This window comes from Lampris incognitus, chromosome 1, assembly GCF_029633865.1.
Source record: "Lampris incognitus isolate fLamInc1 chromosome 1, fLamInc1.hap2, whole genome shotgun sequence".
Classification (NCBI taxonomy): Eukaryota; Metazoa; Chordata; class Actinopteri; order Lampriformes; family Lampridae; genus Lampris; species Lampris incognitus.
In genome coordinates, this window is record NC_079211.1 from 143,666,097 (window position 1) to 143,681,580 (window position 15,484).

General features: G+C 42.4%; 1 protein-coding gene across 2 annotated transcripts in view; it reads left to right on the top strand.

The window, feature by feature from the left end:
- Positions 1-15,484, top strand: part of gapvd1 (GTPase activating protein and VPS9 domains 1) — a 48,478-nt gene that overhangs the window by 12,189 nt on the left and 20,805 nt on the right. For both annotated transcript variants that reach the window (XM_056288453.1, XM_056288408.1), the window contains exons 2-11: positions 1,366-1,584; positions 1,995-2,262; positions 2,999-3,571; positions 3,657-3,740; positions 6,394-6,528; positions 11,509-11,701; positions 14,203-14,360; positions 14,724-14,853; positions 15,010-15,135; positions 15,251-15,424. In XM_056288453.1, coding sequence (XP_056144428.1) covers positions 1,400-1,584; positions 1,995-2,262; positions 2,999-3,571; positions 3,657-3,740; positions 6,394-6,528; positions 11,509-11,701; positions 14,203-14,360; positions 14,724-14,853; positions 15,010-15,135; positions 15,251-15,424 — 2,026 coding nt within the window. In that variant the 5' untranslated portion in view covers positions 1,366-1,399. The remainder of the gene's footprint in view (positions 1-1,365; positions 1,585-1,994; positions 2,263-2,998; positions 3,572-3,656; positions 3,741-6,393; positions 6,529-11,508; positions 11,702-14,202; positions 14,361-14,723; positions 14,854-15,009; positions 15,136-15,250; positions 15,425-15,484) is intronic.

Here is a 15,484-nt window from a genome sequence, read left to right on the forward strand (position 1 = left end):
AGATGACAGTCACAAAAAGTATGTTTTCACGGTACTTGATAACTAATTGAATCCATAATATCATTCTCCGTCGGGGCACTGTGTGACACACCGAAGACTCAATAGAAAATAAATGCTGCAGTCGTGTTGACAATGTCTTTCATTTTGGTCATTTAAATTACCGTGTCCTTGAGTATTCAAAGTATCAAGCGTGCCATGAATCGTCATACTAGAAAATACAGCCGGGGCTGTAGCCTATGTTAGACAACACTAACCCCCGTCAGTAACACAAAGTTGTTAGGATAACATGAGTCGTTTGACAGTCTAGTAGGTTACCTCTCTTATTCCCACTTGTTTTGTCATTTGGAGGCTCCAAACGATGGCATGGTTCGTTGGGACCAAAATGCATTTTGATATTTGTTCTTGAAGGCAAAGATAAACAGACTTTTCAGCCAAAGTTGTGATCAGTGCTGAAATGTCTGCTTGTCTTTCTGTTCCCTGAGTACTTTGGCATTTGCTCATTGAAGGGGTGGTAGTGGCTGATAAGATTTGGGCATATTGCCAAATCCTAGTAGATAACGGTAGTGACTTACTGCAATTACCTATTAGGGTATTTCTAACTTAAGTGACATGGTAGTCCTGAAAAGAGGATTTGATGTCTTTTCTGAAAAGAGGATTTTATTTGTTGTGACATTGAAATTCATATCCGTAATAATGTTCAGCATACAAGTTTTTTTGTTTAAAGGTAATATTGATCACTGTTAAGAGTAAGGGACTTTACTTGAAGAGAACAAAAAGAAAAGATGTAACAATAGTATTGCTGGTCCTAGTTTGCTGTTCCGGGGACCAATTTGAGTGTGACACGCTACAAGAGCAAGCTGGCTAGAGCTGAATGTAAAGTGCAGTCTGTTTATGTGAATAAAGACATACATAAGCAAGTTCCAAGTGCTTTAACCGACCATTCTGTATAGTTTAAGAAGAACAGAACAGAATGAAACATGGTAAAATAAAATAAAAGAAATTGCTTACTAGTAGTAAGCAATTTATTTCATTGGTAGAGGTCAAGATTTTGAAACTTTGTGCTGCCTTTCTGTATGTTGTCATGCCTTAGCGTAATGCTATAACTGAATACAGGGATTAGTTGTGATAGACTGCAGAAATTTTTTTATCATGTATTTAGGCCTCGTGTATCTAACTTGTGTATTATATTTTAGTGCTCATGTGACGTGGCAGAAATGTAATCCTCCATCTTAAATAATGTGAGGAACATTTGACCTAACAATGCCATAGGATTTGGCTTTTTGTACTTAATGTCCACATCAATTTGCATTATGTTTTTTTATGTTCTTGTGGGACTGACCTTTATCTTTCTGACCTTTGTCCCAGTCCTTTGCCTCTCTGCTTGCTTGAGCTGGTGAAGATGGTGAAGCCAGATATCCACACTCTGGCCCACCACCTAAAGCAGGAGCGGCTGTACGTGGCCTCAGAGAAGCAATTGATCCAGCGGCTGAATGGAGACGTGCTGAAGACAGCTGAGAGGCTGTATCGTGCTGCCTGGATCGCCAAGCAGCAGAGGATCAACCTTGACCGCCTCATCCTCACCAGGTACGATCTACCACTCCTACACTCCTGTGCTAATGGATGATACCACTTTTTTTTTTGCTGCTGATATTATTGGCTAATATGCTGATGTGTTTGGATGACAAAATCTTATTGAAAAGACAAGTGTAACCATGGGATATTATCTGCCTGATGAGATACATTTAGTTGTATTAGTTCCCTGTAAATCTCAATAAGGTTGGTACCAGGCCTACTGGAATATAGTCTAGATCAGTTATCTAAAAAGGAAATTGCAGAGTCAGAGGAACTCTTTGGTCAAAGAGCATGTGGTGTAATTACTTGTTTGTCTAATTACCAATTATCAGCCTGGGCTTTATCCATCTCTGTTAAAACTTGCTTCCAGGGCTCTTTAGAGCCTTATGCTCTGTTAATAATGAAATGTCTCTTTCCCACAGTGCGGAGGCCTCTCCGGCTGAGTGCTGCCAACATGCCAAAGTGCTGGAGGACACACAGTTTGTTGATGGCTACAAGACCCTGGGCTTCCAGGAGAGCATCTATGGCGAGTTCCTGGCCAGGATGAGGGAGAACCCCAGACTGGTGGCTTCATGCCTGGTGGCTGGAGAAAGGCTGAACCAGGAACACACCCAGGGGGTTATTCACACAGTCTTCACTTCACTTTATGGCAACTGCATCATGCAGGAAGATGAGAGCTACTTGCTACAGGTCTCTGCTGTTACATATATGCTAAACACATGCACACTCAACAGAAAGTCAGAGTTCTACAAAAAGTAATTAATAGTGGTTACCAATCTTAAAGGAAATGTCATTCCTTGTTATTTTCTGGAAGCAGTAATTGGTAGCACAACACAATATATTGTTTTGTATTAAAATTCTAGAACTTTAGAGGAGATTGGATCAGGATAACTTGATTGCCCCACCATTTCACTTCTGATGGTTAAGGGTAATCGTGTTAATATTGCTTTCCAATGTTAGTCATCCCTCCGCTCATTTAGAATTTAAGATAGTGTAATGGTATGTCCCCTTGAAGAAAATAAGCTTTATGTCAAACTCTATCCTCTTATAGATTTTTTTCCCCACTTACGCTTGCTAGAAGTTGTGCTAGCTTGGAACCCAGCTGTGACAAATGCAAGAGGATGATTCATTATGTACAAAGATTAGAGGGCAATAGTTATAGTTTTAAAAATGTAATTTCAGTTTGACATTTGTAGAGGGTGATGATAAAGTTGCAATTTATTATATATACTGGTAACCATTTTTACTGATCTGGTGATAATAGCTGGAACTGGTACAGTTATTTTGATGATACTAATTACTAGAAAAAAGAATATTACTATAATGTTTTAGAACCTAATAAGGATCTTCAGTAGCCTGTCAGTAACATACCTCTGAAACCAGTTGAGTAAGACTGAACTTATCTTTCACACTTGTCAACTCCCAGGTGTTGCGGTACTTGATAGAGTTTGAGCTGAAGGAGAGTGACAATCCTCGGCGCCTGCTTCGGCGGGGAACCTGTGCCTTCAGCATTCTATTCAAGCTCTTCTCTGAGGGCCTTTTCTCAGCCAAGCTTTTCCTCACCGCCACCCTCCACGAGCCAATCATGCAGCTGTTGGTGGAGGATGAAGACCACTTGGAGACGGATCCAACCAAGGTGACGGAGCGTCTCACACCAGCCCAACAGGAACGCTTCGGGGAGAAGGGGTCTGAGGGCTACAGGCAAAGAGTTCAGGCAGCAGTGGAGGCAAATGAAGCCAAGCTGGTGGCTCTGGTTAACAAGTTTATTGGCTACCTGAAGCAGAACACCTACTGCTTTCCCCACAGCCTGCGTTGGATTGTTTCCCAGATGTACAAGACTCTGTCGTGCGTGGAGGGTCTAGAGGTGGGTGAGGTGCGCACTATGTGTACTGACCTGCTGCTGACCTGCTTCATTTGCCCAGCTATAGTAAGCCCAGAGCAGTACGGTATCATCTCAGATGCCCCCATCAACGAAGTGGCCCGCTTCAACCTTATGCAGGTCAGTGGCAGAGCAAGTGTTGTTATAGGAATATCACTTGGCAATCTAGATTGTCATTGCATCGGTTTTTTTTTTTGCCCTCCAGGTAGGACAACTTTTGCAACAACTGGCAATGGCTGATGATGATGGAGACCCAAGGCGAAAAAGTAATTTGTGCAAATTTGACAAGGTGAGTGCCTTACTTTGCTGTAATTGTAACAACCAACTTTAATGCTTTAGTGATTATAGCAGTGGTCACCAACTCTGGTCCAAATCCAGACCACGGGAGGCTTCCGTCCAGACTGAGAACCCTTTTGACCTAATTGGGGGGGGGTATTCTTTATTTTGTCATTAAAGAGACTTAGAGCCATCTGGGTCCCACGACTACGAGTTGCTACTATAGTCACAGAAAGTTGAATCAGTTCATCTGGACACAGTGTGTCTTGAGAGAAACGTTTCATCACTCATCTAAGTGACTTCTTGAGTCTCAACTGACTGCAGATATCCCCACCCCTATAAACAGCATAGTTGCATAACGATGAAGCCAACGATTGGTTTCATATGTAAATTGCCGTGACCACATGGCCATTGTAACTAGAGTTACAATGGCCATGTGTACTATTCACAGAGGGTCGGGGAATAGTTGCAATCACAGAATTGTAAAATGGCAACAGATATACTCTTAGGCACCCCCCCCCCCCGCCCGGTTCAAGAATGGTTGTTCTCTCTTCACATAGATGGCCTCTTTGACTCCCCATTCAAACCAGCGTTCCTCCCTATCAAGGATGTGGCTCTCGTTTCAGGGGCTCATAAATGTATTTATGTCGCTAAGTAACATCATAACTTACTCATGATAGTCTGTCTGGTTTAATAAAACAGTGCATCCGCCTTTGTCCGCCGGAAGGATGATGATGTTATCGTCCTTACTGAGAGTTTTGAGTGCATTCCTCTCATCTCTGCTGATGTTTCACCCACTTGTCCACGTCGTTGGTGTGTGTCTGGCGTCTGTCTCTCTGTCTGCCGTTGAGAGTGCCGTCCGTTGTCTGCCAATGTCTCTGGCTTGCAGCAAGTAGGTCGAATTTCTTTTGCTGCCTGGTTTTCGACTTTCCATGTTGTGCTAGACGAGCCTTCTCCGTGAACTCAAACACATGTTGGAAAGTGGTCTCATCTAGACACGATGTGAGTCTCTGTTGGATCTGCTCTTTGGCTTTCAAAGCATTGATGGTAAAATTAGTTCGTCTCACCCGTTTGTTCAACAGCTGGCTCTGTGCCTTCCAGAGGATCTTGTTAGCTCAGTAGCCCTTGACCGAAGATTTCATTTGCAGGCTCTTAGGGTGTAATCCTGTTCTGTCTGCACCTGAGGCTGAATCTCAGGTGGCTTCTGTAGTCTGCCATCTTGCGTGCTTTTCGCTCGTACTCACGTACAAATGCTCAATAATCCAGGTAAGAAGATCACAGAAAGTTGAATCAGTTCATCTGGACACAACGTTTATTGAGAGAAATGTCTCATCACTCATCTAAGTGACTTTTTTTCAGTCTCAACTGACTGCAGGTATCCTCACCCTTATAAACAGCACAGTTGCTACTATAGGTTGCGACGTACACTAAGTTCAGGTAAAGAAGCGAGCAGACTAAGGCACACAGGCAGATGTAACTTAATGATTGAAAAAAGATGGCATTTATCAAAAATTAGAAAAACTGACGGTGAAAAAACCGAGTCTTCCGAGATGACTGGGCAGGAAAGTATGCATTTATTCTTCCTGCAAAGAGCTCTACGAGACTGGTGTGCCTCATTTACTCGGGAGTCTGTTGCAGTTGTCAGAAGTGGAAATATTAAACACCATTACGAAGCTACACAGACACGTCGAAGAAACTTAACCAGCAGCAATTTGAGGTAAGGATGCGGAAAAAGTTTATGAATTTTTATGAATGATTTTGCATCTTTACCAAATCAACCTGGAGGACAGAAGAGAGCAGTGTTCAAAAACTGATACCTTTTTTTAAGGAGTAGGAATGTCTTGCCAAAACCATGCTACTGCAAAATGAGAACTGATTCAACTTTTTGTGATTTCCTTACCTGGGTTATTGAGCATGCATAAAGACGTTCAATAGAAATGTTAACTAAATTGATTTCTTTCAGCAGCGGCTGGCCAGTACAGGGCTCTGGGGCGCCGCCCCTTCACATATCAAGAGATGAAAATCTACGTAAACATGTTAAATATAATTTAGTTGCATAATGCAAATAATTGTGAAATAAAAGTGTTTTCAGTCTGTGAGCGCCTGTCAGCAGCATTAAATATTGGTTCCAAATGGTATTTGGTAAGCCCTCAAACTTTAGGCGAGCAGGTGGCCTGAGGCTGCTGTCTGATTGGTTTCTTCAGGTTTTCCAGGGGGCACAGTTCTGTGCACTCCAGACACTCCCACTTTTATTGGCAGCGAATTGGTATTGTTTTCATGTGTTTTGATCTAATGTGATTAGACCGTTCTCGTGGCTGTCAATCATGTTCACACCCACCATGACGCCTCATCTTGACTTGTCAATCATCCACTGTCTACGAACCCTGATAAAATCTATAGGCTGCATTGTCCTCCTTAATAACTGTGGACATTAAAGCAGCTGTCAGGTGTGCTGCGCCAAGGTAAATTTCGCCCCCCCCCCCAAATTTTAGCACCAGCCGCCACTTTTTTTTTTTAGTCTAATCTAATTGTTTGGACCTCAGCAGGGGAGGATGGTAGACTTACTGGACCTCGAGCAATTTTAGTTGAATACCCATGGATTATAGCACAAGTGTCATATATTCATTTCTTTTTGTGCTTACTTGCCTTTCTGACTCTTTCTCCAGAGTTGTGTGGCAGCCTTTCTCGATGTGGTGATTGGAGGACGACCAGTTGAGACTCCGCCCATGTCCTCGATGAACCTACTCGAAGGCCTCAGCAGGACTGTGGTCTATATGACACATAATCAGCTACTTGCACTGGTAGGTTTGTGATTCCATTGATTAGTGAATTATGCAAAATATTTATATCTTATTTATACATTATATCTTTGCAATGATGCATGAATTTTTTTAATGATTTTGCATGAAATCATTATCAAATATCCCAACATTTAAAAAGATTTAAATTTTCAATAAAGTATTTCAACTGGATCTGTGCTTATGAGTCATAGGTTACAGATAAATGATAAAAAAAAGTCCGGCATATGTTTGGAGTCAGCGGCGTGCTTAGTCCTCTCTGTAGTTAAGTAATATATTTGTTGGGTGCTTTTTGGTCCATGGTTAGTAGTTTCGGATTTTGAAAAACAGGCCAAAGACATGAAATTGAGATTTTGTGAAAGGGGTTATTCCCCAATTTTGATTGATGGTGCAGTAAAAAAAAGCCCAGTCTCAAAATCGGTCTGACCTGTTAAAGAAAAAGAAGAAAACTAATATGGTTAAAAACAATCCCAGACCATGCTTCATCACACAATACAGCTGCTATGCCTCCGGGATGAAACAAATAATCAGGTCCAATTGGAAAATGATTAACAGTGATCCACTTCTAAAGGAAATTTTCCCAAATCCAGCTATGACAGTGTTCAGAAAAGCACCTTCTATAAAAGACAAACTTGTCAGGAGTTACCTGCCAGGCTCAAAAGAAAAAACATGGTTGCATAAAGACCTTTGGGGAACTTATAAGTGCAGGTCATGTAAACACTGTGTGGGTGTCATTCAGTGCAAGACATTCCTTGACCTGAAAACCCAAAAAGAATACAAAACCAATGGCTTTATTAATTGTAATTCTGAGTTTGTTGTATATCGCCTACAGTGCCCATGTGGGTGCTTTTATGTAAGTAGGACAAAGAGGAAATTAAAAGAACGTTTTTCTGAACACAAATATGCAATAAGGATCAACAATGAAGATTATGCAATGGCCAAACACTAGAGAGAAATGCACCATAGCAACCCTTCATCCTTAAGAGTCAAGGGTATTGAGATGAGAAAGAAATCTGTACGTGGGGGGGGATCGATTGGAAAAAGTTGCTGCAGCAGGAAACTTTTTGGATCTGGAATTTTAAGGCAATGGAATATCCAGGTTTGAACAAGGAGATAGACTATAGGCCTTTTTTGTAAAAATGTCTAATTTATAGTCTACTGTTTTTCTGAGTCACTGTGAACATGTACCTTTATTGTGATATAGTTGTGGGTGTGTGTACACTTACTCTGTGTTTTTGTTTTCTTTTTACAATGAACTGTGTTTGCCATATGATTGCTCTCTATGATCTGTGTGAGGGGCGGGTCTTAGTAATTGGTTGTTTCAGATCCAATCAAGCAACTAACACCTGTGCTCCGTGCCTGCACAAAAACCATTCACTCTTGTTTTGTCTCACTATGCCCTGAAGAAGGCCCAAGCCGCTACACATGGGCATTTTTAGGTCCTTTTTGGATATGTCTAAGTTTCAATAAAGACATTTTTAATTACATGGAGTGCCTTGGTCAGAGAGATTTGTTCTCTTTTTCTCATCTAAAAAAAAAGTCCTCTTTGAAAATGACGAGTGTCCTTTGAATAATTAGACACATCACATACCCCGTGTCATTTTATGCCCGCTGAGCTTATAAACTATTCATGATCCGTCCCAACAGAAGTTTGTCTGAGTTAAAATATAGAAAGTCGACCTAAAACTGATTTGATTTCAGCATCTATTGCAGGGAATGTTATTATGTTAAGGGTACTGTGTTAATTTATGAGTGACTCTTATCAATATTTTAAACCAACGCCAGGCTAAATTTCCAGTGTCACAGGGTGTGGAAAGCCCAAACTGGTCAGACAGCTCACACCCTTCTTCCGATCAGAATGCTGCTATTCCTCAAAGACTAAAAAAATGTGTAAAATAATGGTTGAACCAAACGTGGTTGAGTTGTGTAGGTCTGCAAAGCGTGAAGTAGAACGATTTTCTTAACTTCCTGGTCTGAAAAGGTTCAGACATTACCAGAGAAATGTGAGTAATAGTATGGAGAAACAAATGTTGTCCAGATTTGAGGTTAAATCCCAGATTTCAGTTTAAGTCATTGTTTTTGAAAAACTATCAGCGTTTTCACAATAATTGGTTGCCGCATGTGGCCTTGGAAGTTTGTCTTCCTTTCATGTTCATATGTGCAGTTTTACTGTCTGGGAAGCTACAGCAGCACTGACCCAATAACAAAGATGTTCTGAAACTAGGAACAGTCCCATCAACCTGGTTTTAAATGGGAACTTGTTCAAAATTAGTTAAACTCGGGACATTAGGGGCGTCCGGAGAGTGTAGTGGTCTTTTCCATTGCCTACCAACATGGGGATCGCCGGTTCGAATCCCCGTGTTACCTCCGGCTTGGTCGGGCGTCCCTACAGACACAACTGGCTGTGTCTTTGGGTGGGAAGCTGGATGTGGGTGTGTGTCCTGGTCGCTGCGCTAGCATCTCGTCTGGTCGGTCGGGGTGCCTGTTCGGGGAGGAGGGGGAACTGGGGGGAATAGCGTGATCCTCCCACACACTATGTCCCCCTGGTGTAACTCCTCACTGTCAGGTGAAAAGAAGCGGCTGGCGACTCCACATGTATCGGAGGAGGCATGTGGTAGTCTGCAGCCCTCCCCAGATCGTCAGTGGGGGTGGATCAACAACCAGGACAGCTCGGAAGAGTGGGGTGATTGGCCGGGTACAATTGGGGAGAGAAAGGAGGAACCCCCCCCCCCATAAAAAAAACCAAAAAAAACAGGACATTGATAAGGTCCTTTCTTATCAGTTGTGTATATAGGTTCTGGAGAAATTGCAGAGTGAGGTTTTCTGTAGCGGCAAATATGGTTTTCAAGGAATTAATGGAGGCAGCATGGTGGCGCAGTGGTTAGCGTGGTTGCCTTACAGCAAGAAGGTCCTGGGTTCGAGCCCCGGGGTAGTCCAACCTTGGGGGTCGTTCCTGGTCGTCCTCTGTGTGGAGTTTGCATGTTCTCCCCATGTCTGCGTGGGTTTTCTCCGGGAGCTCCGGTTTCCTCCCACAGTCCAAAGACGTGTAGGTCAGGTGAATTGGCCGTACTAAATTGCCCCCAGGTGTGAATGTGTGCGTGTGTGTGTGTGTGTGTGTATGTCAGCCCTGTGTGATGGTCTGGCGGCCTGTCCAGGGTGTCTCCCTGCCTGCTGCCCAATGGCTGCTGGAATAGGCTCCAGCATCCCCGCGACCCTGAGAGCAGGATAAGCGGTTCAGATAATGGATGGATGGATGGAATTAATGGAAATGTAGCAATCATAATGCTGCTCTCTCTCTCTCTCTCTCTCTCTCTCTCTCTCTCTCTCTCTCTCTCTCTCTCTCTCTCCCCCCCTCTCTCCCTCCTTATTTTGCTGTCTGTCTCTCTCACTCATCATCTTTGAGTGAGGCATGGGGCTGTGCTCTCGCATACAACTTGACTTGTTTTTTTCATCATGGCGGCGACACCAGCTACTCTTAAGTCTCATTACACTTTATCTGCGTCAACAACAACACTCCTCGTCACCACAAGTGCCATAAAACCCTTGGAAGTAAGGGAGGCAATATGAACAACGTATCCAAACATCTTGACCGAGCATAAAATAAATCTGTAAAAATGTGCAGTTTCTGACTGTTGCTTGCAGTCCGTCCCTTGGCAGTCCCATCTTTTTCATCCACCAGGTATGCTGTACGAGAGTCACAGATATGGAGTTTGTTCCAGTGTTTCCCAGCCCAGTCCTGAAGGACCCCCCTGTTCTGTGGATTTTCATTATAACTCTGCATAGGATGGCCTGCTTTTACTTATTCAGTCAAAACCTTTTGTGTATGATCTGATGATCACCTGACATAAGTGATGTGATTGGTTGGGTAAGTAGTAGTAGGCCTATCTATGTGGGACGGGGGTTCCTTGAGGGCTGGATTTGGGAAACACTGTCAAACTATTAGCTAATGATTAAGAACATGCTAATAACAGACAGCTAACCACTAAGCTATTTGTTTAGTTATGAATATTTTTTGAAAATGTGACAACTTTTTGTAGATTGTCAGGCTCATGCTACGGCCGCCATGACCGAGCACACCTCCCCTCCATCTACTAGCCAAGCCCAAAGGCCCTTTTTACTATCAGCTAGAGAATAATAAACCAGCGTGGATTCTTTTCTTAGTAAAATTGTTTTTATTTTGTGCAAAATAATCGGAACAAACTAAGAGTATCAAAGTATTGATGACTAGTAGTATCAATAAAATTCTTACAATACCCACCCAGAGAAACGACACAGCTAGCTCGATCGAAAGTGAGACAGATTTTTCCAGTTTATTTACTCATCAGACAGGTTAACTGAAAAAGGTTTCTCAATATTTGGTTGGGGAAAAATGAACATTATCCTCAATGAAGTGCCCATATATTTTTATAATTGAATTATTTGTCTTTTATTCTGAGTGTAAGTGCCCAGACTTATTAGATAACTTCTTATTAGATAACATCTTTATTTGTAAATTACTTTTCTTAATTAAGTTATACAGAGATGAAAATGGAATTACAGAGCACCAATAGTTAATTAAACCCATGTATGGCACAACGGACACAACAACAAGCCCCAATTCCGAATTATTTAAAAAATAAAATATATATATATATATATAGCTCAGTGGTAATTAACCATGTGCAATGGAGGGCCAAGAGTATGCAGGTTTTCAGTCTAATCAGATTCCCCACCAGCTGATTTCACTGATTAGCACACCTTCAACCAAAGAGGAAGAACTAATCCATGAAATAAACTGGTGTGGAGTCTGGTTGGAATGAAAATTTGCATATATTCTCAGCCCTCCCTGGCACATGGCTGAGTACCACAGCTGTAGCTGTTAGGGGAAAGTACCGCATCTCCAAGTCTGCAAGATGTTTTGAAAAAGTCTGGAATTTCAAGATTGAGAATGGGCAAGAACCCTGACTAAGGGCTTTGAAATGGTGTCTTCCATGTGGCCCACAGGTTGACTTTGTGCGGAGTGTGACGGCAGGAGACCACCTACGAGAGGAGGAGCACATGGCTTTGGAGAACCTGCTGGGCAATGTGCCCCAGTCCCGAACAGTGAAGAGCAACAGTCTGGAGCTCACACCCTCCAACACCCCCCAGCTCTCCCCAGCTACTACCCCTGCCAACAAGAAGAACAGACTCCCTATAGGTAGGGCTTGGCAATATATCGATACTGTGATATAAACTGGATATCATCTGGGATTTTGGGTATTGTAATATTACATATGTATTGTCTTTTCCTGGCTTTAAAGGCTCCATTACAGTAAAGAGATGCAATTTTTTTTAACTTATTAGACAGTTCTAGCTGTTATGTTATTTGTCTCTACCTGTTTGGGCATCATATCCACATTACTAATGAGTTCTTTTCAAAAATGTCGTGTAAATATTTGGAGAGCACCAATAGTAATGTGTACAGTATCGTCAAAATATCAATATCGAGGTATTTGGTCAAAAATATCATGATATTTGATTTTGACCATATTGCCCAGCCCTATGTAGAACTGTTACTATTTCCTTTAATAGGGAAAGATAAACACATGTGGTTGAATGGTGATGGCTAGTTAGAGGCTTATGCTTTTCCAGCACTAATGAGCTTCTTTTCAGCTTATTATAAAGCTAATTAGCGGGGTTTGTATTGGAGCTCCATTCAGAAATGACAACCAATTAAATTGCCAAATATAAATGAGCTCACTTTAATTGGAATGGATGGAAAGGTGCATAGACTACCTTCATTAGCATTTCCAAGATAAATGATGCCGTAGCAACTCTCCCTCAGTTAGAAATGAACCACTTTTACTGTACTTTCTCCTATAAATATGACTTGTGTACTTAAAAGCATGACTTGTGATACTTATGAAAATGTATCGGAGTTTGAGACCGGTTCTGTGTTCTGCAACTTTCAATTTTTTCTTCCTCATTTTCCTCCTCTGCTGCCAATGAATGACCAGGACAACACTTAGCAGCCATAACATCCTGGGACCCCACAACTACCACTCTGTCTGCCCACATTCCATTAGTAACCCCTTTTGGTGGGTAGCCTTTACTGGGGCTAGAGAGAACTAAACCATGTGTCTGTGTTTCACTGAGTGATGTGTTAGGTAACGCTCATCTCAGCATCAAGCCAAAGTCGCGTTACATTCACCGCCGCTAGCCTAACAGTGCACACGTGTTTTCACCATGCGTGCTTTGCCCTCCACCCTGCTTCCACCCATGTTTTCAATTTACTTGGTTTCCTAAGTTTTCTTTCTTTTTTCCCCCTGCTTCCTCATTCAGCGGGATATGGCTGCTCATTTCCAGGTAGAGTGGAAAAACTGTACCTAATTTAGCTCCTGTTGGTCTTTATGTGGGGTATTGTGGAAACAAAGGAAACACCAGTCTGAAAGTGTCCCTTAATGATAATGTAATGATGCGACGTACAGTGTGGGGTGCTTTTCATGGTATAGCGTTGATCTGCCTTGCGATACCCTCATCTTGAGAGCAAGACTTAAAGGTATGCAGTGCGGAATCCTTAGGGCCACGCATCTGTTCTGTATGAAAGCGTTTGACGAAACGACCTCACGTACCACTTCACAATCTCCTACGTATGCTAAACTGGATCCTGTTTTGTTCATGAAAGGTTCATTGTTGTGCTCCTAAAACCACTGGGTCACCGCTGTTGCATTTGTAAAGGCATTACATAGGAAAAACACCGCTCACATTCAGTAAGAAGTGTAGTCACTCTGAATTCCAGTGGTAGTGGGGATGAATATTTTCCTTCACCTTAAAGGGCGATTGGATTGATTCGGTGCTGGCCATTCTGCACTAGCACAGAACCATCACAACGCATCGCTTTGGTACGACATTTATTTTTTGTGTTTCTTTTGTTTTGATGACATCCTACAGAGGAAACAAACGTTTCCTGACTCCATGCCGCTCGGCAGGGTCATGCTGTAGTGTCACGGATTACGTTGGGACCCCTTAATAGAATGGCATAATGTATATTATGCCCTGATTGTGGTTTAGAAAATGATTCACTGTGGCATGTTTGTGATCCTTTAAATGTCGTGAAAATAGGTCATTTGATACTACAAATTACATAATATGAAATGCATTCAGATGTCAGATCTTAATTTTTTATTTTTTTTTGGGGGGGAGGGCTAAAACTATGTGCCAAATCTATCCTCTGTACATCAGTAAGAGTTCATTTGGAATGGTAAAATAATGTAGGCCCTCTGAGTAAAGCATTCAATATCCTGTTATAGGTATATATATCTACGTATGTCGGTAAAGCTGTTGACTATGCAGCTATGGTTGTCAGATAGAACTGCCATTTTAGGTATAAAATACATTCCTTTTATACCACAAGGAAATTCAGTCTTGACTAGACAACTCTTGACTATGATCTCTCTTGGCAAGAAACAAGAGAGGGGTTTGTCCCACCTGCCAATCTACGCCACTGTACAAAATCACAAGGATTTACCAAAAACATGACTTGATCCGTGCTATTCTACAAAGTCACTCTGATTATCATCAGCAGTTACTATTTATATGACATCACATATTAGACTGTTGCGCTTCAGATTTAGTAGTTTGTGATGGCTACATTCAGAAGATGCAAAACAGAATAACACGAGCCAACACTAATTCCCTATTGCTCTCATGTTCTCCTAGCAACCGCTCGCAGCCGCAGCCGTACCAACATAGCCCAGGAGGGGGAGACAGAGGCCAGCTCCCAAGAGTCCCTACAGGAGGTGATGCCAGAAGAGGTGCTGGTGATCTCACTAGGAACAGGCCCTCAGACGGTCCCTGGGATGATGTCAGAGAATGAGGTAATGGGACTTAAATTAATGCACCCATTGGCAGGAGAGTGCATGATGTGATAAAGTTGGTGTCATAAAATCATGGTGGAAAAAAAAGAGCTGGTGTTGGACCTTTTATTGGTGCTTTGTATCTGCTTTTGCAGTGCTGTAAAACTGAACAGAAACCTTGACTCTAATGTAAAAATCATCTCACACTGACTGGACTCCAGCTTTATTCACTCCTCTCTCATAAGACACAGTTACAACATCACACAAATAAAGCTAGTAAAAATGTGATGGTAACAGACGTTTAACATCATGCACTGTTACTTAATGCGCATTTATTGTAGGTTTGCTTGTGACCAATGATACTGTGCCTCTGCTGCGGTGTAGGTCTTGAACCTTCAGATGACTGATGGGTCCCAGGGGGACGCTCCCACTGATGACACTAAGCTGCATGGCAAACCAGACAAAACCCTGCGCTTCTCCCTCTGCAGTGACAACCTGGAAGGCATCTCAGAGGGTCAGGCTGCAAAGACACACATCATGATTAAAAAGAAACTAACTGAAAATAATATACAACTGCATGGTGTTCTTTGTCTGTAGAGTGACATTATTATTTGGCTTTACAAAGGGAAAATAATACGAAGTGACTAGTATGACTTTATTTTTTAACCAGGCCCGTCCAACCGCTCCAATTCTGTATCGTCTCTGGACCTAGAAGGAGAGTCTGTCTCTGAGCTTGGAGCCGGACCTTCTGGGAGCAATGGGGTGGAGGCTCTGCAGCTGCTGGAGCATGAGCAGGGTGTGTGTATTTGATTTTGTGGGGGTGGTAAATTGTTGTTCCTACAGCTGTTTGATGCATTTTAATTGAGATGAAATCAAACTCACTTACAATCCCATGCCCATTGTTCTTTCAGCTACCACTCAGGACAATCTGGACGATAAACTGCGCAAGTTTGAGATCAGAGATATGATGGGCCTGACGGATGACCGGGACATCTCTGAGACTGTCAGTGAGACCTGGAGCACAGATGTACTGGGCAGTGACTTTGACCCCAACATGGATGAAGATCGGCTGCAGGAAATAGCAGGTAGGACAGATAGTTGCCTGCCGACAATGGGCTATTTAGTTATTATACACGTGGTAATGT